At 37.6% G+C, this 25,630-nt stretch overlaps 1 protein-coding gene across 2 annotated transcripts in view; it reads left to right on the top strand.

Moving 5' to 3' along the window:
* ZBTB46 (zinc finger and BTB domain containing 46) overlaps positions 1-25,386 on the top strand; it is a 109,031-nt gene extending 83,645 nt beyond the window's left edge. For both annotated transcript variants that reach the window (XM_073308924.1, XM_073308923.1), the window contains 2 exons: positions 8,912-9,087; positions 19,815-25,386. In XM_073308924.1, the coding sequence (XP_073165025.1) occupies positions 8,912-9,087; positions 19,815-20,204 (566 nt within the window). In that variant the 3' untranslated portion in view covers positions 20,205-25,386. The remainder of the gene's footprint in view (positions 1-8,911; positions 9,088-19,814) is intronic.
* The last annotated feature ends 244 nt before the right edge of the window (positions 25,387-25,630 follow it).

Below are 25,630 nucleotides of genomic sequence, written 5' to 3'. Positions count from 1 at the left end.
ATGCTAAATGAAATGGGTTCCCTTTATCACTGAGTTAGCGTGCATATTCTAAACTAGAGTGGAAATAACATCATTGATGTGAGTATGTTACATGATAGGACTAATGCATATAAACATTGTACAACCGTTTGTTTTCCTATATCATCTACGCATTTGTCTCTGTTTAGCAGTGATAGTCGACAGACCAGATTTATGCTTTTTAAAAAAGTCTTTATCTTTCACCATTGGGAACTTGTTTGGAGTTTTAGATTTGCAAACAGGTTTTTTTAAAAGATCGTATGCAGGAAATGCATGTACAAACCAGGATAGTGTTAAACCTGCACATCACTTTTTCAGGTAGGAAAGCAGGAGGGGAGCTAACATGTATTAGCAAGGAGAGAATTCTAAAAATGTAAAACAATGAAAATTTACCTCAGTGAAACAAGATAGATAACTTGAGACAGTAATGCCAAAGTTTTTGTAGTGTTGCTGGATAACTTTTTTTAAAATGCTCATTTTATATAAATGAATTTATTAAATTATTTATTTTTGCAGTTTTTGTTCAAAATACAACTCTGTTCGTAATGCATATTTCATTTCTTGGTACTATTCTTCATGTATTTGCCATGTATCGTTGCTGGTAATGATTTTGGTAATCTGGTCAATGATCATTTCTTTGTTTACAGATGCTGCTATTCTTAAGTGTTGTAAATATTTAATATTAGCCTTTTTATTTAGGGCAAATAGTTCGTACATTTAAACTTTGTCATTTAGACCAAAAAATGCATTGTATGTCCATACCGAGGTTAATATATTATTGACTAAATATATGTGCTTATAGGCATGTGTGTTTAACAGATAGATAGTATTGTGAAACTCTAAAATGAAACTGTGTATTAGTTTTTCTAATGATGCTTTTATTTTTCAAGTCTTTAGATTATAGATGCAGAAATAAAAATATATGGATATTTGACAAAATATTTAGTTTTTAATAAAATTATAACTGCAAAAATTATTGTCCTCTGTCTGTTTAATCTTAAGTAAACGGCAAAATTTGTCATATGCACTGAGATTCGTTGTAATACCCAAAGCAGTGAATTTGAGGGATATTATCATAAAATGTTCTGGATCTGTTATTTGAAACGGTGTTTGTATCTGAATTTAACATAAAACTTTCACATCTTTCTCTTGGTAAGCAGAAATAGTTAAAGTGGTTCAATCTGTTTTCACCATTCTCTCAAAGCTTTTGTGCCTGGTTTTTCCATACTGTTTAGGTATCCAAATACACGCATTATTTGCATGGATTTGCTATGACCATGCATCCAAAGTGACGTAAATGGACATTTTGTACATGGGTTTGCCTGGTTAACTCCTGGAACTGTATACCTTGGCTTTGAAATTGGGGACTTTTATGTCTTCAGTAACATGCAACATTTCACTGTAATTTATTTAGCCTCGCAAGCTTAAACCATATGTTGTCTGGACAATAAGTTGAGGGAAGACCTCCAAGGGGCATCTTAGTGTTGTAGGAAGTAATGTGTACAGTAAGTGGCATTCTTACCTCTGAGTTTTCTGAACCAGTCATATTGATTTTTTTAATAATTCTTGGAATGCTGGGGAAGTTCCGGAACACTGGAAGAAAACTTATGTGATGCCAATATTTTTAAGGGTAAGCAGGATGACGTGGGTAGCTATAGGCCTGTCAGCTTGACATCTATCCCAGGAAACTAATGGAATAGCTGTTATGGGACTTGATTAATGAAGAGTAATATAGTTAATGCCAATCAGCTTTGGTTAATAGAAAATAAATCCAGTCAAACTTGATATCTTTATTTTAAATGAGGTTACAAGTTTGGTTGATAAAGATTATAATAGTGTTGGTGGAATATACTTAGATTTTGGTAAGATATTTGACTTGGTACCACGTAGTATTTTGATTTAAAAAAACAAAACAAAAACTAGATGCAGAATTAACATGGCGCACATAAAATGGATTAAAAACTGGCTAACTGACAGGCCTTGAAATGTAATTGTAAAAGGGGAATTATTGAGTGGGTGTGTTTCTAGTGGAGACATGCAAGGTTCTTAGCTCTACTGCATTTAACCTTTTGTTTTTTATCAAGGACCTGGAAGGAAAGATAAAATCATCACTGATAAGGTTTGCAGATGATGAAAAGATTGGGGAATGGTAAAATGGGAAAAGTCACTGAAACAGAGCAGTCTGTATCGCTTAGTAATCTGGGAGCAAGCAAATTATGTGTTTTAATATGACCAAATGTAAAGTCATATATCTAGAAACAAGGAACGTACCTCACTTACAGGATGGGGGACTCTTATTGTGGGAAGCGGTGACTCTGAAAAAGAGTTGCTGGTCCTGGTGGATAATCAGCTGGGCTTGAGTTCCCAGTGTGAGTGTGTGGCCAAAAAGACTGTTGTGAGTCTTGGATGTATAAACAGGGAAATCTGAAGTAGGAGTAGAGGTTGTATTACCTCTGTATCTGGGACGGGTGAGACCACTACTGGAATACTGTGTCCGGTTCTGGTGTCCACAGTTCAAGAAGGATGATGATCAATTGTAGAAGTTTTGGAGAAGAGCCACAAGAATGATTAAAGGATTGGAAATTATGCCTTAAAGTGAGACACTGTAGGAGCTCAATCTATTTAACAAAGAGCAAAGATTAAGGGGTGACTTAATCACAGTTTATAAGTACCTGGATTATAGAAGGCTCTTCAGTCTAGCAGAAAAAAGTATAACAAAATCCAATGGCTGGACGTTGAAGCTAGTCAAATTCAAACTGTAAATAAGGCATAAATCTTTAACAGTGGAACAACTTACTATGAGTTGTAATGAATTATCCATCAATGGCAATTTTAAAATCGAGACTGGATGTTTTTCTAAAAGATCTGCTGTAGCTCAAATGGGAATTAATTCAGGGAAGTCCTATGGTTTGAATTATACAGGAAGTCAGACAAGAGGATCACAGTAATCCCTTCTTCTCTTGCCTTTGTAATCTACAGATCAGAATTGACACCGTATCGCAGAATGGTGTTGGGGGCACTTAATTTCTGTGAGTACTCTCATGGCACTCATGGTATAGGTGGCATCCTGGCTAATTGTAACACTGTTAACTACATTCTGCCTACATAAAGTTCTACAGTTGAAACAGCAGTAATTTTTTCTTCAGTTTCTGTTCTAAACAGCCACATGTTGTTGTGACTTACTCTAGCTTTTCAATTTCTATTCTATGTTACCTCTTCTGAATAGCTCCAGTACCTATTTCTGTTGCTGGTAAGAGGTTTCTTGGTCGACAGTGTGAAACTGATTTACAGTTGCATTGTTGTCAGGATTCTAAATAGCAACAGTGAAACTAACCATAATCTTGTCAGCTTGACTCCGCTTAAATTGGGAATGCCAGCAGCGGCGGCGCTTAGAACAGTCTGTCTTTGCGGACTCAGGAAAGCAGTACTGTATCACTTCTCATTTGGAAGGTTCTCTTTGCAACTGCAAGGATCACACTTGATTTTTTTAAAGAACATCTTAAATTCTGCAGAAATGGATAGCTTCAGCACTCCTTCACACACCCACAGGGGAAAATTTCCTCCACCCCATCGGTGAGAGGATCAAGTCCTGCATTTATTTATAGTGTATTTCACCAGTAGATTACTATTAATGACTTTTTTTAGGTGGTGGTGAAAGCTAATCCAAAATATCACAAATTTGCTGTTAATTTGAGGCATTTTCATTGAAAGGACCCAATTTGTTTTGCCATACTAGGACAGCATTTTTTTTTAACTGATTTGGTTAACTGTACATGAGAGGGAACATCTCCTGTTCACAACGCTGGCCCTGCAGGAACCTTGTTTACTGCACCTGTGACTAGTTTAATTCCTGTAAATAACCACCTATGAAGGAATCCAACAGAGCTGGATAGCTGAGAATTTAATAAGACCCTTATGTAGTTATGTATGTTATGTTTAAATTGTTAGACAATACTGAAAATAGCCGTGTAGCTGTGGGAAGCTTAGCTGACCTTGGCTGATCTTACCTGATCTGTTTATAGCTTGCTTACCTTGTCTAGATTCTGTAGTATTTGGGTTATGGTGATCCTGTGGAGTGCAAATGTTTTGTTTGTATAACCTAGTGTTAGTGGTCAAGCAGCTGAGAGATCTTATCCCGTTGAAATTGGCAACAGATTATCATAAATATCTTTGTCCTTCACAATATTCAAACTTGCTAAAGATTGCTCATAAAAGAAATAAACTGGGAAATGTGTTAGATACAATGCAAAGGCAAAATATTTTTCATATACTTTAAGTTCTCCCAGGCAAGTTGGAAAAATAAAATACACTAGAATACCTTTCCATTCTCTAGTTTATTTCAACAGTGCTTTACAAGTAACAAGTTAAATACTAGTAGCACAATGACTGCACAAGCAAGGTGTTGCTATTGTTTTATCAACAATAGCTGGCAGAGAGCAGTGGACATTAGAATATGCTTTATTGAGAATGAATGGTGCCGGGAACTCAGGTGTTCTATCTTTTCTTTTGCACCTTTCATTCCATAGGTTCCCAAAGCAGTTTGCATGCATGGGTGTAATCCCTTTAAAGTAACCTTATGAAATTCTACTTGACTGGAGTGGGTAATCTTTTCTGACAAGTGAATAAAATAGTCTTTGTTTTTTCATTATTATCATTATAGTCACCATGGTACAGGTGGGTGAATAGATTTTGTGCTTGGACTAGTAAATTTTCATGACAGTTTTCCAGAGCTGCTTTAAATAACTTCAGGGTGGAACACAAGAGCTATAGAACACAACAGAGCAACAGTCTGGGACAAGACGTGAAGACTATTAAGTTCAAAGTGCTGATTTGAGGAAATTTAGAGGTAGATTTAAAAATAACTGCCCCATTTGATGGAGAAGGAAACTGTACTTTGGATCTTCCCTCTAAGTGGTCAGGATTAGAGCCAGCCAGAAGATGACAATTCTGTTTCGTGGCAACATTTTGAGTTGTTGAAATTTGATTTCATTCCATGTTAGAACAAAAACAAAATTTTTCAAATGTTTCCACAAAATTGAATTGTGTTGAAATGTCCATTATTCTTATAGAAAAGATCAGATTTTCAATTTGGGCATCTTGAGTCAGCAGTGTTGAGTCAGCAGTGTGCCCTTGTTGCCAAGAAGGCCAATGGCATTTTGGGATGTATAAGTAGGGGCATAGCGAGCAGATCGAGGGACGTGATCGTTCCCCTCTATTCGACATTGGTGAGGCCTCATCTGGAGTACTGTGTCCAGTTTTGGGCCCCACACTTCAAGAAGGATGTGGATAAATTGGAGAGAGTCCAGCGAAGGGCAACAAAAATGATTAGGGGACTGGAACACATGACTTATGAGGAGAGGCTGAGGGAGCTGGGATTGTTTAGCCTGCAGAAGAGAAGAATGAGGGGGGATTTGATAGCTGCTTTCAACTACCTGAAAGGGGGTTCCAAAGAGGATGGCTCTAGACTGTTCTCAATGGTAGCAGATGACAGAACGAGGAGTAATGGTCTCAAGTTGCAGTGGGGGAGGTTTAGATTGGATATTAGGAAAAACTTTTTCACTAAGAGGGTGGTGAAACACTGGAATGCGTTACCTAGGGAGGTGGTAGAATCTCCTTCCTTAGAGGTTTTTAAGGTCAGGCTTGACAAAGCCCTGGCTGGGATGATTTAACTGGGAATTGGTCCTGCTTCGAGCAGGGGGTTGGACTAGATGACCTTCTGGGGTCCCTTCCAACCCTGATATTCTATGATTCTATGATCTCTCTCTCGTCAGAAATGACCAGAAAGCCCTGGACCTTAGAAATCTTAGAAAACTGATAGGTCTCTGAAACATTTACTCTTCGATTTAACAACATATTTCAATGAAAATACATTTCATTAGAAATGTTCCAACCAGTTGTTGTTAGTACCATGTTTGTGCGTTATCTGAAAAATGGCACGTGGAAGCCCAGCACCCCAGCACAAACGTGGGGCATTTTTTACAGTACTGGCCTGGAGAAGAGTGTTTCTCAATCAGTTAGTACTAGAGTGGTACAACATTTTTCAGCCAAATCCTTTCTTGTAAAAAAAAAAAAAAAAAAAAAAAAGCCAATTTTTTTCATTTAATTTAAAAAAAAAAAAAGTCAACGTTTTGAATCACCAAAATTTACAGAACTCAGTATTTTGCTTGGTCTCCTGTTCGCGTATTGAACAAATGTGACCTTGCTTAGCTTTTGGCATCTGATGAAATATGTTCATTTCCTCCTCATTAAATAAAAGTGCTGTGCATTCTAACTTCTACCTGGGCAGTCAGCAAAAGTTAGAAGGGGTTGTTGAATGATCCCCTAAGGAATAATGTTTCTAATAGTACTTCCTTATATAATCCTACAGTGTATTGCAACACTGGGTAGGTGCCTCCGTCTTTGGGTGTTATTTGAATCCACAATCTTCAGGCCTAGAGATAAGAATATAACCAATGAGTAACATTTAAATGTATAGGAAATCATAACGTAACAGATTTGGTTACAAGTATGCAACAGGTGGCCCCTTTATTATCTTATTATGTATGCTTTTTAAAAAGGGGAGAAAATTGCATTACTCTTCAATTATTCCACTGAAAGTAATGGAATATCAAGACCTATCTTTTTGTGTTGAGTAGCACAACAGGTGCTGTTCTGCTGGATATATGATTCTTCCTCTGTCATCAAGGGCACAGCACTTAAATAGTTAAATGTGGACAAAAAAAGTGAAGGATTTTCCATCTATATGCTTAGAAATAAGTTACATGGACTACAAGTAACCATCTGCATATGAGTATGGTTCTAGTCTAAAAAGTCTCTCTATTGGAGGGAAAAAACCACAACCCACTGTGGTTCAGTGTTTGTTTAATTGATTTTTACTTTGAATTTCACAGCTTACAACTAAGAAGACTGGTTGGTTCTCCAAGTACTAGCCCTGGAAATTTAATAATGAGACAGTCAAGTTTTTTTCAAAATGTTTTTTTCTTCTATCCTTCTTGCGTATCAGTTCCAGCAATAAAAATTTTTCCAAAATTGTTCCCAGGTGTTCCTGTGCAACTCAATATCTTCAGATTAAGCCTTCAGTGACACTTGTGCAGCCCCATACTAATCAATGGGGTTTCAAAGGATTGTCTTCACTGTGTATGCATGAGGAATCAAACCTAGTTTCCCACTCTCGTTGTGTTTGCTCTGCCATGCAAATAGAAGTAAATTTTTAAAAAGAACTGGTCACCAGAGTAAGCCGATGAGACGGAATACACGCAGGGAGCAGGCCTGCTGAGTAAAAAGGTGTCATTTAAAAATAGTTCATTTCTCAGAGTACAACTGCACTTGAAGGGTGTGGGTCTGTGAGACGCTGAGAGCTGTCAGCGTTGACTTAGCTACTGGGATCTTTGCAGGATGTAATATTTGAGTATGCATCTTGTAATTTAACTCGGTACCTTTAGTGACATAAGACCATAATAGACACTAGACTTCCCTTTTTTCCTTCTCTCTCCTACATGCAGTGCTTCATTTGAAAACACAGCGCTGGTTTGCCATCTACTTAGAACAATAGCATATTTAAGCCCACCAAGGTTTAAGATGTCGACTAGAATTTGCTTTTATTGAATGCAAACCAGTATCCTTAAGATTAAGAATCCAGGTCCTTACTAGCAGTAAAACTGCTTTGGGCAAAGTCATTGAAGTGGGTAATATTTAACAGATAGTAATGGCAACTAAGAGAATCACTAGTGGGAGGATATCAAACATTACATGCACAAAGACAATGACCTCCAAATGTATAATGGGTGGGTTCCATTAAGGAATATCAGATCTTCTGTTTTCCCCTGCTTTGTTTTGCATGTTCCACTTTCATTTTTATTTGGAGGGGGAAACAGCAACACAGCTTCTATGTGCATTCTGTTGGCAAATTAGGCCATTAGGCTGTGAATACTGTATGTATCCCTGGGGTCCAGTTTGAGTGCACTTACCTCTAAAAGGATGGCAAAAGGAGAAACGTTGACAGCACAGGAATAACTTATAAAAATTCATTCTCTTCCAAATCATTCAGGAAAATGTGATAAGAAAATTAATCTCGCAAAGATTATACAATTTGGACCGTGAACACACTTTCAAGAATTGCGCTTTCATTAAAGATTTTGTATCTGCTTTCTGCTACTCTCCGTATTTGCAGCAATAGTATGCTACTTTAAAGATGGTTACTGTTAAATGCTTGCATGGTGAACTCTGTCTTTGTCTAAGACACCCCTTCATCTTTGAACATTAATGGCAATAGTTCCACAGTACCTGGTTTCCTATAAACTGCATTTCACTCATTCGTTTTACTTAGGGGTTTAAAGAGAAATTCGACATACTGCTATCAATATGTCACATTTGTGATCCTCTCTTCACAGCTAGTTATTTCTGACCTGATTCTGCATGTAGCTGTTTCAGTACATGAGGGCACTGTCACTAACTAGAACTATGCTTGAATTTCAGATGTCTCTATATTGGCCAACCAATTCCTGAAAATAATTTAGGATTATAGCAGATTATAATCCCTTTTTGTTTTGTACTTTAACAGACATTAAGGAAATTGCATCATTTTTTTACTGTTGCTAAATATTTGACAGCCTGGTGTACAGTCTTATCAACAAGTTTCTCTGGGGAAGATACTTGAAGTTCCCAGCTGTGTTGACACAGTATAAGTACCCTAGTTAAAATCTTCCACTTAATAAGGCAGACATTAGAAAGACAGTGCAACGTAATTGAACTTGTTAAATGTTTTCCTTATGCAGAGCATAAAACAGTGGGAATGTGGTCTGACAGCAAAAACATTAATGAAAATTAAGCAAGAAAATGGATTATTTGAAATGTTTTGAGTTGTAACCTGCCCTCTTGGGTTGCTCTTTTTCAGTAAATGAATTCACAGTCATCAGAAAGAAATTTAAGTGCCCATACTGCAGTTTCTCAGCCATGCATCAGTGTATCCTGAAGAGACACATGCGATCCCATACAGGAGAAAGACCCTATCCTTGTGAAATCTGTGGGAAAAAATTCACACGCAGGGAGCACATGAAACGGCACACCTTGGTAAGTAGAAGCATTTGAAGTAGTTGGAAAACAGAAAGGTGGTTTGTTGTTGTGATTAAGGAGAAAAGGAACTTCACCTGACTTAGATTTGTATTCTCTTTTTTCCCTGGTGCTCTTCTGAGTCTTTTATGGAATGCAGAAGACCTCTCTCCTGTTTTCTCTACCTTTAAAAGTCCCAGTATCTTGCTTATTGTTCCTCTGGAGTTATTCAACATCTGGTCCTCCAACTCAACCAGAGGAGTTGCTGAAGAACAATTTGAAGTGGTTTGCAAACCCTGTTTAGTGCTCCTGGCCCTAAGGTGAGGGACTGAGCTGGGATCTCAAACTCCAATCCTCACTTCTTGGTGCACTAAACTACTTTTTAATGCAACATAGACTGCTGTGGAGGACCTATTAGGCTTTGGTGTTTCAAGGCACAAGAGGCAATGGTATCTTTAGGATCAAAAATGTTGGCCAAAGACTGAATAATTAGGAACAATTTTTTTTTAAGTAATACACCACCCAGTAAAAGCAAGGAAATTCTGATCCAGGACTACCGCTATCTTGTTGTGCTTAATTATCATTTAATTAAAGATTGCTTGCTGTTCAGAGAGCTGCTAGAAGGTCAATGTGTGCTGTTGTAACTTGCTAGCTTGTCTCAACTGCGGTGTTGTTATAAACACATGACATTGTGTGTGCGTTGTTTTTGTCAAATTTCCTTCTTTGGTTGTGGTATTTTCCCTTCCATGCATTTGTTAGCATCATTTCTAGATTTCTTGCACCTGACAGTCCATCACCTTGATGATGTGGGGTGAGACTGTGGGATAGTAGAGATGACATGAAGCCCCATCTGGTGATAGTGAAATTAGATATAATTGTTGCAAATATTGTTGTTCATACTCACTAGCTACTTTTTCAAGACCTTAATATCCTGGAAGAAGAACAGGAGGACTTGTGGCACCTTAGAGACTAACAAATGTATTTGAGCATAAGCTTTCGTGAGCTACTGCTCACTTCATGGGATGCATTCAGTGGAAAATACAGTGGGGAGATTTATATACATAGAGAACATGAAACAATGGGTTTCTTCAACAAAAAAACTTCAAAAACAGACTCCAACGAGAGACTGCTGAATTGGAATTAAATTGCAAACTGGATACAATTAACTTAGGCTTGAATAGAGACTGGGAGTGATGGGTCATTACACAAAGTAGAACTATTTCCCATGTTTGTTCTCCCCCCCAAGCCCCTCCCCACTGTTCCTCAGACGTTCTTGTCAACTGCTAGAAATGGCCCACCTTGATTATCACTACAGAAGGTTTTTCCCCCCCCCCGCTCTCCTGCTGGTAATAGCACACCTTAAGTGATCACTCTCGTTACAGTGTGTACGGGAACACCCATTGTTTCATGTTCTCTATGTATATAAATCTCCCCACTGTATTTTCCACTGAATGCATCCGATGAAGTGAGCTGTAGCTCACGAAAGCTTATGCGCAAATAAATTTGTTAGTCTCTAAGATGCCACACGTACTCCTTTTCTTTTTGCGAATACAGACTAACATGGCTGCTACTCTGAAACCTGTTAATACCCTGGCAGTTTCTATTTATTATAATAAATTCAGTACCCACAAACTAGAAGTGCTAGAATCTAACACCTTACCAAGTTTATTTTTGTTTGATTTTTAAACAGAATGTTTGGGCTAGAATTTGACACAAAGGAATCTAAAACTAACTCACATTTTTCTCCAACAACAACAAAAAAAAACACCCCCACCTTGAAACAGTGTTACTTTAAAAAGAACAAATTTTATGTCAACTTCTAGCACAATAGTTTCAACAGCCAAGACCAGCACTGTCCCTTTCCCCCTTAAATCAGGTCTGTAGCACAAACACCAGTTTCAGCTTTAATTTTAGGGATGGTGGCGGCTTCATAGTAATACTTTCTCATACATCAACTGGTTTGTAACACTATGGGAGAGAAAGGGGAAAAGAGTGCTGGGCAGAGAAATCACTGAAAAGAATTATTAGAGCCAGTTCAATAACTTGCTTGCTTTTACCTTTTATCACCTTTTTAATTTTGAATTTGCAAGTAGATGCAACTACTAGAGAATTCAGTGGAATGTATTATCTTCAGAAGCAACAGTTCTTGATTGTGGGCTGAAAGACTGACTAAAATCTTCCAGGCTAAGAAAGACCCTTACCTTAATGGGTTTTGACAGATAGGAGCTGGAGACAGCTTTTCCTTTTGGATGATGTAGATTCCATGTGAAGTACATGTAAATTAAGGTATCACAAAAGATTAAAGATAAATTTAGACTGATTTATGTTTTACTGGTTATAAGTCAAACAGCAGATATCCACAGAGAAATCCTCTCTCCCGTCACCAGATTTTGAAAAGGTGATTTAAAACGATAGTTTAAGTTAAATATAACACATTTGAATATCCTGACATTTGCAAGGTTTTTTTCCTATTGTAGTGGATAGTTTTAAACAGGTTAAATGTAGCATATTTTTATCTTCTCTTGTCTTTCAGAAGTGAAGTTGAGGTAGTTTTGTACAAATCCATCTTAGATCTCCATTTTTGCTATAAGGAAGGACCATTCAGGTCACTACCATGGTGTATTGAAGTGGAGTTAAAATTATTTTAGTATATACGTGGGGAGATGTATCAGACATCTCTGAGATATCTGTAGCTTTTCTTTATATGCAGTTGAGCTTGTCCCTCAGAATCCAGTTATGGCCAGAGGTTAGGCATGTTGTTTTGAAAGTGCCAACTGGGTGTGCAGATTTGCAGGGCAAGGGATAAAGTCCTGAAAAAGTTTCACATGGAATAAAAAAAAAAACATTACTACTATCGAAGTTATTCCAAAGAGTTTAACTGATTTATAACGAAACTGATAAAGGTTGGGTTAACAATCATAGAAATGTTGGACTGCAAGGGACCTCGAGAGGTCAAGTCCAGCCTGAGTCAGGACCAAGTAAACCTAGACTGTCTCCGACAAGTGTCTGTCCAACCTGTTCTTAAAAACCTTCAATGACGAGGATTCCACAACCTCCCTTTGAAGCCTATTCCATAATTTAACTACATTTATAGTTAGGAAGCTTATCCTAATATCTTACCTAAATCTCCCTTACTATAGATTAACGGTTTACTTCTTGTCATACCTTCAGTGAACATGGAAAACAGTTGATCACTGTCCTCTTTAGCATAGCCCTTAACATGAAGCTCATCAGGTTCCCCCTCAATCTCCTTTTCTCACAACTAAACATGTCCAGTTTTTCTAACCTTTCATCATAGGTCAGGTTTTCTAAACCTTTTATCATTTTTGTTGCTCTCCTTTGGAGTCTCTCCAGTTTATCCACATCTTCCCTAACGTGTGGTGGTGCCCCGAACTGGACAGTGAAAATGACAATTAAAATAAATTAAAAATCATGATTGGTTTCGGTTCAGACCATTGTTCCTTCTATGAAGAAGCACTAGGTAGGTTCACTTCGCTTTTTGGATGTTACAATATGGACCCATCAGGTTTACTGACAAAAATCTCTACAGAGGAACCCACTGACTGAGTATTTTCACAAAAGTGAGAGCCCTACAGGGTAAGATTGTGTATAAGACTCCAGAAAATGGATAGTTCATCGGATTTTTTTTTCCAGTTAGCACAGCATCACTTTCCACAGGCTACTAGTTCAATCAGTATCTTCATCTTCACTTATGGGGAGGTGTTGGGGGTTGTGTGAATTGAATATGGGGAGGGAAACCCATGGAATCTTGTTCCTTGTGCTTATTTGTCTTGTAACTTTATTTTCCTGATATGTCAGACGTTTGTGCTTCTTAGTGCCAGTTTGCAGGTAGAACTGTGGAGATGAATGTTGTTGTGCATCAAATGCAAGCTGCACCTGTTATAAAAATAACTCCCAGACATACATCTCAGAGTAAAAAGTTAAAGTAGAGAAAAGGAAATGTGTTTAAACCAGCAAAGCCTTTGCTTCTTTCAGTTCCTCAATCAATGTGCAAGATTTAAAGGGCCTGAGTTAGTTTTTGTTTAGCCCAATTTTTTGTTTTAAAAATGTGTTTTGTTTTGTTTGTTAAAGCTTTTACATAACCTCAGGTCTGTAGAAATGTTTCTGTGCGGTATCTTTTTAAAATCCAGAGCAAGTTTTTTAAGCAAATAAGATTTTCCCTGCATTCCTTGCTTCTCAGATACTTTTCCATTGTGTTAGAGCATAAGAAGCTGACAGTGAAATTAACTAGAAACAAAAATGACAGATATATTTTCATTGTCCAGGTTGAGAGAAATACAAAATGTATGAACAGCACAGATTCTAGTTTTAGTAATGTATGCAACGTTAACATAGGTAAGGACATTAATTTTTAAAAATATTGTTTTAAATCTGATATTGTCCCTTAAAACACTGTCTATAAAAAGTTAGTTTTGCTAGTGTGATTTCTATCTAAAGAGGAGTTAGATAAACAGCTGTGCTTCTGAAAAACACACACATGACCTGAGATGGCAAATATCTCTTTGATATTTCCTTTCTTCTATTTGATTTATAGATGTGTACTGAGAAATACATATTCTAAATAAGGTTCATTTATTTTATTTTAAAATGACCATTTACTTTGGAGGGCCTAGATGTAATAGCAAAAGTAACCAATGGATAATGTATCAGTTAACATTACATCACCACTCGCTTTCCTTGAGGTTGCAATGCACATTGTGTCTCCAAAAATGGATGTCCACCTTGCAAGGAAAATGTGTAGCCCTATAATCAAATATTTCTAAATGGCTTCAGCAAAAAGTATTGATCTGCTGTTTGCTGTTGGGTTTTTTGTTTTGTTTTTCCCTTTGGGTTGTCCCTGTTTTTGCTAAAAATTTTCTGACCCCTGCTAGTTGCAGTGTCCATAGTGACCAGAAATTACTTAAATCTAGTGGCTTTGTGAGGGAAAAATAACAGCTTCCCTTGTTGCTGAGCACCCAACTTCTTGTAGAAGCTATAGCTTTTTTAAAATATAAACTGACATTTTTAATGTAGATACTACATTGTGAATTCAGCTTGTTTTGTTCACACGTGCATTCTGAAACAATGTTCAGTTCCTTTTTCTGGGAAGAGTTGTATGTAGTCAGCTGGTAGGCAGTTGCCTGCCTGCAGCAGATGCCAGTGTCATGCCTTAGCTTGCCAAGTGGTGGTGTTTATATACAAGGTGGCAGTTAGCCCATACCACTTAAACCAGAATGATCAAGGGGCTTATGTTATCAGTTGCTATGGTATCTAAAACCCCACCGTCTTTTACTTCCTTCCATGAGTATGTGTCCATTCGGATGAGTGCCCAGCCATCTGGCCTTGGGACCAACTGCTCCTTGAGATGTCCCTTTATTATTTCCTTTGGGTGTTAGTCTTCTGGTGTTCAATAGGCACATCCAAGCAGCTGGCTCTGTCCCCTGTAGACACAAAGGTTTTAAGGTCTGTTGTTAATTTTGCCGTTGTAGACACCTTGTCATGCCAGCTGGTTCCCTGGATCTTTATAGTTCGGGGTGGAATATTTTTCTTTTTTACATTAGGATTTGGTGCAGTTGCAGCCAGGGCAGTTATTCCCCTTTGAAATATTGGTGAATATCCTTATTATCAAATACAATAAGAATACGGTCTGTCTACCATGAAAGTGGTCATTTTCAACCACTGAAGACAAACAGCATACGTGCCTTTGTTTTAGATGGTACATCTTTTGAGTTAACTGGGGGAATGGAAATAGTATGTTTTGATGGCAAAATCCAGTTGTGTGCGTCATTCTGAGTATTCCAGTTGGACTATCAAATGTAGAAAAGGAGCGGGGTGGAGGGGAGAATCATTTAAAAGTTTGGGTTGCTGGACTTCTGTTTGAAGTTATGGTTCATTTTGGTGCATATTGTGTCACTTCTGGCTCTCTTGGCCCTGAGGACCTCACCTCATCTACCTATTTTGCCATCTCCTGAGATGTTGTTAATGTTTTGATTCCTGAAAATCTTTTCAGTAACACAGAACGGCATACATGGATACAGCATAGATCATTTTAAATCTCTTTTAAGATCCATTCTTTAGGATGGGTCTACTATCCAACTTTTTTTAAAAAAGAGTTTGCTTCATATACATATGGTAATACATACAATAGTATTTCAAATAGTTTTCAAGAACCCATCTTGAAAAGTATTTCAGAACATGGAATAACGTGTAGTTCAATAGGAGTAAGAATGCACCGGCTTTGGTGAACTCAATGTTGATCAAAGCAGAAGCATGACTGAGGCCTTGTCTACATTACAGGGGGAGATCGATCTAAGTTATGCAACTTCAGCTACGTGAATAACGTAGATGAGGGTGACATACTTAGATCTACTTACTGTGGGGTTCACACGATGCAATGTCAACGGGAGAGTGATCAGCCGTCATCTATCCCCCGGTAAGTGTAGAGAAGCCCTAACTTTTTCATAAAGAACTGATGAAAAAACCCTAAATTAAAAGCTAGACTTTGACCTGACAATCTGAGTTTAGAACACATGCTTCCTCACATTGAAGTCAGGTGGTGAGTTGGCTTTTCCACACAAAAAAGGAGATAGGAGGACAGATACCAATGCAGCCCAACTTTCATTAGGCATAACTTGATCCAAAGTTTTTGCATGACTAAATATGAAACCAGTCAGGAAATGTGCCGCATAGAAAATGCCATAGAAAGATAAAACAAACAAACAGGTCAATATAGAGCTGTGCCATAAGTCACCTTTGAACAGGAGATGGCAGCCTTGCAGCTGAGCCGCTGGTCTGGGATTCAGATCTGGGGTTAATTCCCAAATCTGTGGCAGACTGCCTGGGTGAGCTCGGACAATTCACTTCATTCTTGTGCCTAAATTACCCGTCTGCAAAATGGGGATACAACCTATTTCCTTTCTCCCACCCTTCATCTGCTCTGTCTGCTTCGACTGTAAGATCTTTGAGGAAGGGACACAGCCTCTCATTATATATTTGTGCAACAGCTAAAACAGCGTAGCCCCAACTTTGGTTGGGGACCCAGGCACTATAACAACCTGTTTGGGGTCCCCAGGTGATATAAATAATGAATAAAAACAGACAGCCGGAAATCAACTAATTTCAGTTGAAAGTAAGAATTCTTGTAGCACAAATCAAGTGTACATAGCAGACTTTTTTCTTCTTTCGGTGCTTTCTAAATGAATTGTCTGTGACCAACACAGCTGGTACCATGGCTAAATGCACATGAGAGTGGGTGAAGTGCCCAAACTCTTGCTGCCTGCAGGAGATGATGCTGTGCTGTCAGGATTGAGAACTGTGACTACTGACATCCAAGTTTGAATCCCCAAATATATGTAATTTCCTGTCCCAGCTCAGAGAAAAAGGGTTTCCTGAATAATTCCCATCCCCTGTAATGCATTTGACCACCACTAAGGCATTTGAACAGACAGAAACTGGGAATGTAACACCAGACTCAACAAAAAATTCTCTCGAATCTTTATATCTAAGAGCAACACTTCCTCACATTAACTTTGTAATCAACTTTGTAGTCAAGCACTCCACTCCGGAGGGCACTAAGCTCTCTGATGATTTCTGTTTCTCAAAGTTCAAGGCAGCTGGGAGTATCAAGAACACAATACTCCTAGTCTCAGAGTTAAGTTGTTTGAACAGACTCTAGTCATTCTGTTTAGCAAAACTTATGGATTATGTTAAGTTTCCCAACTTGGGTAAGGTGCCACATGAGAAGAGCAACGGAGCAGTTAAAGCAGGACCAATTTATCACTGCAAACATACTGCTAGGGGTAAAGAAATGGGTAGCCTTTCTGGCCCTGTGATGGGCCCTCATAAAGCTGCTAAGAGATACAGCTCATGGCTGGGGAGTGCAGGGTCAGGAAGCAGTTTGCTGGTCCAATCTGTGTGTGTCACCCCTCGCAATACACAGCTCAGTTGTGAGAACAAGAGTCTCGGCCACGTGAAAGCAGTAAATATTCACCTCCATCACAAGCAGCGTAGCTTTCTGGTCATTGATGGAATAGGCAGTGGGAACAAGGGGAAGGGAGAGAAAAAACCAAGAGAGCAAAAACTAATAAAAATGGACAGGAAAAAGGAGGAATGGGAGTAACAGGAGGTGTATAAAAAAGAAACACACAGAAAAGGAGAGTAAAGTGAGCAAACAGAAAGGTTAGAAACACAGTAACTGAATCAGTAGATAGCATGGGGATATGGGGAGGCACTGCCCATATACTGTGTGTGCTCTTGACATAGTTGCATGTAAGGTGTATCGACTAAAAGGGGGACACGGTGGCCCAAAAACTTGTAGCAAGGACAAGCGTAATCACATCTTGGGAAGTTGAGACCCCTTGGGAAAATGTTGGCTGAGGACCATGGACCACTTTCTAATTGTCTGCTGGCAGCTCTCGTGGTGCTGGCTCCACTTCCTTGCTCCCAAAGGCATTTGGGCTCATCAACGTGAAAACATTTTTTTACTCAGAAAGAAGGTCAATTAAACACATTTTTAACTGAGTCACAGAAGATCTACATTTCCTGGATCTGAAGCCAAACCAGTTGTTCTATGGCAATTCCTATGCTCCTATTCCGATCATAGGCTAATCGGAGTGCTTACAACTAGAATATTCAATTTCCTTATTGGTTACCCAGCTGAACTAAAGGTATTTGGAGAGAGAAGAAACTGACCAACTTCACCTACTCTTACAGTCGAAGCAGACAGAGCAGATGAAGGGTGGAAGAAAGGAAATAGGTAGTATCCCCATTTTGCAGATGGGTAATTTAGGCACAAGGATGAAGTGAAGTGTCCGAGCTCACCCAGGCAATCTGCCACAGATTTGGGAATTAACCCCAGATCTGAATCCCAGACCAGTGGCTCAGCTGCAAGGCTGCCATCTCCTGTTCAAAGGTGACTTATGGCACAGCTCTATATTGACCTGTTTGTTTGTTTTATCTTTCTATGGCATTTTCTATGTGGCACATTTCCTGACTGGTTTCAGATTAATTTCAGATTTAGTCATGCAAAAAACTTTGGATCAAGTTATGCCTAATGAAAGTTGGGCTGCATTAATATCTGTCCTCCTATCTCCTTTTTTGTGTGGAAAAGCCAACTTACCACCTGACTTCAATGTGAGGAAGCATGTGTTCTAAACTCAGATTGTCAGGTCAAAGTCTAGCTTTTAATTTGGGGTTTTTTCATCAGTTCCTTACTATAACTTCGTGGCATAGCCAGCATAGTTTTAATTGCCTTAGAGCCCTCAAACAGAAAACATCTTTTCTCTGGTGGACATGGTAGGCCCATCAATTCAAAGAATAGAGAGTCACAATTGATTTGAATGCTGTTTCCAGAGACCTCTTGGCATTGTAACATCTTAACAGAAAGAACTTTTAAAAGCATGTGTTCGTGTGCCAGATTATTTTTGGTGTGACTCCACTGAAGTAGAGTTCAGTAATCCTGACCCCACTGATACGTTCTTTTCTTTAGGAGTGGAGTGTAGCAAATGAGTTTAATGAGTAAATAGGCTCCCTTGCTTTGCCTAAAGTGAAAATGCACTAAGGCAGAGATTACGTGTATTAGCATACTTTGTATGGAGCTGTGTTTAAACACACAAACTCTTCAAGTATTTAGTTCTGGTTATTATACTGTGACGTTTGGGTCAGTTAGAACAATGTTCTCCCTCTGAATAAATTCTGCAGATTACTTTTCCACTGCTGCTCGTACTCTGTAACTGTAATAGCTGTGCATAATGCCATGTTCAGACACACAATGCTGTGTGACTCTTTCAAGAAACAGAAACTTCTGTGATAAACCTTCAGCTGTCAAAGTAGACACAAATTTTGAAGCTGATGTGCATTAGAAGGTGGTTTGGTTTTTTGTTTTGTTTTAAAGTGAATACATTGATTAGATTTTTATTCTTTAGCCTATGGTGATGGTGATAACGATGGAATACAGACCGCTAAATTCATGCGTTACAATATCCTGACACCTGTTGATAAGTTACCACCTTTGAGCCTGTCTGCATTGGGAACATTTTTGAAAAACTTAATCAATGTAATTGTGTCACTGCAACTAAAGCAGGGTACACCTCTCACACAGATGCACTGAACCAATCCAAGACAGGGTTTGCAAAGGCATGACTTAATATGGTTAATTGCCAAAGTAAACCTTACTTTACTTCAGTGCAGTGCAGGTACATTAGCAGTTTGCACCGTGTAACTACACTGACATGGTTACACCACCAGTGAAAATGTTCCTAAGGTAGACCGTTCCTTTGTCTGACCAATAGCAAACACTGAAATTCTTGTTGTATCTTTGAGACATATTTCTGGGTAGCTTTTAACTAGCATCTGGTGACAGCTATTTTAAGATAGTATGAGACTTTCAAAATGTAGTAGGAATTTTAGGAATGTGTGCATTCTAGTGCCCTGTGGTAAATGTAGACCAAGAGAAGCAAGGAGGTTTAGGCTGAAATGATTGGTTTCACAGTCAGAGGTGTTTCAAAAAAAGGATTTTCCATTGCATTGTAAAATACCTTCCTACTAATACTAGTAGAAATATAGTGGATAAAAGTCATACCTGGGACCCATCATTTCTGTTCGAAATACCACCCAGTGACAGTTACGGGCTACATTATTTTTTTCCCTTTACAGCAAAACGGAAAGCATCTCTTCTTTCTTGGACCACATTTGCAATTCTCTGCTTCATCTTCCCTGCCTTAATTTTTTTCTATTTTTTCCTTCCCTAGGTCCACAGTAAAGATAAAAAATATGTATGCAAAGTGTGCAACAGAGTGTTCATGTCTGCAGCCAGCGTGGGAATTAAGCATGGTTCCCGCCGCCATGGAGTTTGTGCCGATTGCTCTGGTCGAGGCATAACAAGCCACTTAGATCAGAATGGAGGAGAAGGTTCTCCAGATGAATTGTATCCTGGTGAAGGCCAGTACATGGAGGATCCAGATGACATGAAAGTGGAGGGAGATGAAGAGATGGGGGATGATGATGATATAAAATGGAAAGATGATGTAGGAATTTCACAAGATGATGTGATTCTAGAAGATGACAAAGAAGATGTCGACTCTCCACAGGAGCAAGAGAACTCTGGAGAAAATGACAAGGATTTTACTTGGATTTCTTAGGGAAACGGGGAAGATTTTGTTTGTAGGGGGAGGGAGGGAAGACAGAGTGTGCTGGGAAAAACTAAGTAGCCTTGTTGTTGTCCATGTGTGCAAAAGAGTTGTTTGTGGTTTTTTTTAAACAAACAAGTCCTTTATCTGTACCATTCAGATACTGTATTAGTAAGTGTCACTTTTAGTGGCATCAGTTACATCTCCTTCCCCTTCTCCCACATGGAAAAATATGATTGTCTGTCTTTGCCTCTCTGTGGGAGCAAATCAGATTGCATGCAAGTGACTTAGAGTTTCTGAAGATGTAAGCACTGTGAGGGGGGAGAGAGAGACTAGGAGACAGTGTAAAGCATGTGTTCCTTTTATAAACCTTCCCCACCCTGAATTAAATACCAGGGAGGTTTTGTGTCCCAAACCACTGGTTTTTTTTAAAAGTTTTGTTTGTTCTAAATTCACAGCAGCAGTGGACTTACTTACAAACTAGTATCATGTAAATAAACTGACCTGTGTGTTTGAGGGCTTCTCCATATAACCCAAGCCTTTCGCAAAGAATTAATTTAAATATTTAATTTTTTTAATGTATGGATTTTTTTTATGGAGCCTGTTAGATCAAACAGCAATTCAGGCTGCAGCCTTAAGAACCCCTTTCATAACATGGGATCTTAACTCCCAAATAGCACATCAGGTTAAAGATCATGAAATTACTTGGGCCCACTGGCATCTTAACAGTATCCAGTTTTCCAACCTTGTTTAGTTCTATTATCTGAAATGAGTGTTGGTGTTTCCATAAGATTTCTTTTGCTATAAAAGACGCATAGAGTTTAGTACCCAGTTGCTTGGTTTACATGAAAGTTGTCACCTTTCTTCCTTAGGTGTCAACTAACTGCCTTTTTCATATTTATATGCAAATTTTAGTAAATACAAGTCATTTAGCAAAATGAATTACAAATTGTGATAACTCAAGGAACTAGGGGAGAAATCCTGGCTCTGAAGTCAAGATTTTTCCCAAATTGTTATATTCATCCTTGCCAAGCTGAAACATTCCTACTTACTTTGTAGGTGTAGTCCGTATGTTTAACTGACTAAGTAAAACTTCCTTTGTTGGTTCCAAGTAAGTAAACCTTCCCTTTTAGAGAACCATATTTCTCCACTAGAGCATCTCCTCTTATACAGTAGAGTTTACATGGGTGTGTTCCAAATAGTTCAGTTCATATTGGCCACTGCTGCCTTCCTATGACAACATTTAAATAAAAAACTCAATGAAAGTGTCCTGCTCATAATAAAAGCTTCTGCTGAACCTTTCACCTTTATGCTTTTGGTGCTTAAAAAAAAAAAAAAAAAAAAAGCTGAAGACCTCACTGTTTTCTTGCTATGGAGCAGATTTTTATACAACCTGTATGATTAATGGTGGTCTTGAAACCTGCCACAAACAAGACCAAGAGGCAACCAGTTAAATCTAGGAAGCCAAATTATTAAAAGGTGCTATTTTCCCCCCAATTGTGGGAAAGGTACTTTCTTGTGGGAAAACAATATAAGTGCTTGCAGTTTAATTTTAAAAAATGGAAAGCATGGTTCTACCCAGGGAGTAAAATAAAAGCAGATTTTACTGTACAAAATCCAAGTAATCAAATCTTTAGGTTTTTCAGCTCTTCGGTGCCAGGAATCTCTTCCCAGTGAAGTGTGATAATGCAGGAACCTACCCACCTGGCTACCTAGAATAGTTGGACATTTAGGCATTGCTCTCTTTGAAGGGTCATATCACCATTGTTATGTATTTTATTCCTTTCTCTGCAGTTGTCTTCAGTTTCTTGAAAAGGAAAAAAACCAAAATCTCCCCAATTTTCCTATGCATGTTTTCTTCCTCTCCAAATTTTGGGACTCCACTCACAAAGGTTTATACTTTCACATTGTGCATAAGCACCAGAATTGTTGCTGTTCAAGTTTGGTACTTGTCAGTAATTTGGAAAAATGTTTTTCTAAGTCAATCCATGGTCTTAAATCTATTGTTAGCTCAAAGAAAAGCTCTATGATCACTTGTCTATGTGATATTTAGGCTAATATTTAGGATTGAGAAAGTTACCTGACAAAAATGGGCAACCAGATTCTTTAAATATTCAAGGAATAGTGTGGGAGGGGCATATAAAACCATTTTTATGAAACTGTAAAAAGCTGTTTTTGCATTTTAGCTTGTTATAAAGCCCTATAACTATGTTTAAAACCCCCCCAATATTTTAAGATTGGACCTTTTTATATCCCTTTTTCTAAATGCAAAAGAAATCAGCAGTTGTGTCCACTCTGTGTTGATTATAAAACCAGGCCACTGTTTCATGAACTTGACTGCTTTCACCTATCAGATATGCAGGCTGTGGATTTATTGCCATTTATTCTGTAAATATTAATTTTTTCCCTAGACTTCCAGCAATCACTTGTTACATGTAGACAAATACATACAGTACTTTAAAGAAACCTGTAGCTTGGCTTTTTATATATTAAATCTATTTAAAAATGGAGAAAGGAAAAAAAAAAAAAACCCGAAACCACAAACCTTCAGTTTCTACATTCCACTTTTCGTCCACCCTGACTCCACTATACAAATTCACTATCTTCAGCTAGTATGTTTTAGGGAGAAACAAAAGGTATTGATCCTGAATTGACTTTTTCCCTTGTCCCTGCCCCCTTTTGGGCGAACTTGATTTTGTATTAATATTTTGGGGTGCTTAGCTTTATTTTGTGTTTTATTTGGAAATATTTTATATTGCCTTTTTCTTTTCCTTTTTTTAAAATGGTGGACAAGAAGCCAAATGGCTTTCATAAATGTTTTCTACCAGTGCCACTTCTGTGCTCTTCAAATTGAGGATGCAAAAAAAGAAGAGAAACCCACAAAAAGCTAACTTGTTATAATGTTAAAATTATAATATAGCGCATACGTCTATATTACTAACTTACACTAAATAAATATATATACCAAATAAATCATTCTAATATGTGATGTATACTTTTAAGTGCTTTGTTTTTGATGGAGGTGTGCAGATTTGGAAATTAAAAACCTTTAAGGAATTGCTTTTTAAACTTTCACACCCTATGGGGGAAGAGACATGGGATTTTATTTTTGAAAGAAAGTGAGTTTGAAAACGGTGATGCTTTCCATCAGATGAAAAGGGGGGCTCTCTATACAACTTTACCAGTTACTTCGCTTCTATGTTATAAACTGAAATCTGAAGCTGCACTGTGTTTAACTGCAGGGATAATCTATGTAAAAATTAAAAGAAATCAGATTTGAAAACAGGAAATTAAGCATGGAAAGAGACCAGCAATTTCCAGGTCCATCCCCAGGCCCAGTCCCACAAAGACATCAGCAAATGCACAACTGCGTGCAGGTGTTTGACTTTCTAAATTTGGAGCGCCAGTTTAGAGTTTACCAACCATATCTCACATTTTTCTGTGTCCAGATACTTGTGTAATTTGCTGCCTATATAAATTTCTCTTTGCTGTTCTGTGTAAAGAAATTCTGCCTAAATGTTGTTCTATCCAACACTAGCTCAAATAATCTTTAGCATCCACTCTTCTATTTCCCTTCAGGAATTTATATATTTTACTGAGGTTCCCTTTTTAAATTTCATTTTCTTTAAATACATAAAGAAATAAAATGTAGATTTAGTTTCAGAAAAGAACTCCCTTAATGAAAAAATAAAACATTTGATCTCAGTGGAAATGTGTGTAATTTTTAAAAAAAATTTATATGTTAATATGTGATCACTGTACCCTGAATCTCTTTATTATTTTCATCTTTTTTATATATAAAATGGGGCCAGGACTACAAAGAGCATCTCAAATATAGCTTTGCTAACTTCTCATGCAGTTCAATGATTGAATGCATTTCTTCAGTTTTATATACACTATCTATGCAGCTCAGAATAAATACCTAAAGAATGCTAAATGATGCAGTAAGTTAGACCTTCATAAAATACTGCATTAAAAGCTTTCTTGAACAATACAGGCAACTTAGGTTCTTGGCCACTTTTTGTTTCTTTCAAAAAGTCATTTAAACAAAAATCCTAATTTATATATATTTAAGTATTGTTTCTTTATATATTAAAGTTTAAGGTCACCATAAAACCTCACAAAGATACAGAATGATTTTGCAGGGAGATGAGAAGTAGGACATGTCTCATGAAGGTTTTCGAAGTGACTGGCTCTTTTTAAAAACAAATAGTGTTTGGACTATTAAAGGAATATTTTCTTATCAAAAGGAAGCCTACTTTAGCATTAGGTCCCATTTTATGTTTTGTATCTTGAATTATGCCTTTAAATGTTCTGCAACTCCAAAGTGAAAATCGCATTCAGTTGACTTTTTATATATATGTATGTTTGGGAATTTATTACTTTGGGTTATGTATCAAACTCTTGTTCCTGACAAAGTTGTATATTTTGACTCTCAATTTGCAGTAGAGTGTTGGGTCAGAACACTGCCATCTTTGAATAGGCACCTGTGTGAAAAAGATCCACCTTAATGCTTCCAATTTTGCACATCATCCTTTAATAAAAAAAAAAAAAAAAAAAAAAACCTCCAAGAAAATGCAAAAACTGGAATTTTTTGCAATATTATGAAAGATAATCTTATTTTAGCTCATTCTGTGACATGTGCAACTCTTGAGAAAGCCATACTTAATGGTTCTTTTTATTTTTAGATTCTATATTGTGTTCTGGATTTCTGCCTTTTCTAGAATTTCTGCATAGTAAGAGTGCTGTGTGTATGCTTTCATATATATTTATTTTTCAACATGCTTTAAACCTGTCTACAAAAATAAAAATAAAAATAAAAAACCCACCAAGACAGTGTTTGAAGATTGTTGACTATTTTTTTTTTGCTGGGAATATTCTATATTATACTGACTTTATATTAATTATTATAAACCTGTGTTTGTATTGGAGATGTGTTTAATATTTTGGGGAGGTGGGGAGATTTTAGTAATCAGAAGTCAGTGGGAGAACATGACTGTGTGTTGTACTGATTTTCTGTAAATGTAGTTCAGGTAAATATTACCTTATTTTCTAGTTGATCTCACAGTTTCTTGTCTGCCTAGGCATGCCAAAGGTATGCCTATTGATTATGATTACTTTATGTGATGGGATTAGCTTAGACATACTTGCAAAAATCAATCAGTTTCAATAAATTGGGAAATTGCTGCTAAAACACATTGTCTTGATTTTTTTTACACACTGATTGAGACATGATAGATGTCCAGGAGTCCCAGAATATCACTTGAGAGAGTTTGGTTCAGAATCTTGAATGACCTTTTCCCATGTTAAATTAATTTATCTCCACAGAGACAGCCTGTTGAAGCCCACCTGAGTATCAGAACTATTCATTTTGGAATAAGAGGGAACCATGTTAAGTACAGCTCACGCAGGGAGATTTATACAGGAGCATGTATCCC

This window comes from Lepidochelys kempii, chromosome 13 (genome assembly GCF_965140265.1).
Source record: "Lepidochelys kempii isolate rLepKem1 chromosome 13, rLepKem1.hap2, whole genome shotgun sequence".
Taxonomy (NCBI): domain Eukaryota; kingdom Metazoa; phylum Chordata; order Testudines; family Cheloniidae; genus Lepidochelys; species Lepidochelys kempii.
The sequence above is the reverse complement of the archived record's forward strand: the minus strand, read 5'-3'. Positions and strand labels throughout refer to the sequence as shown.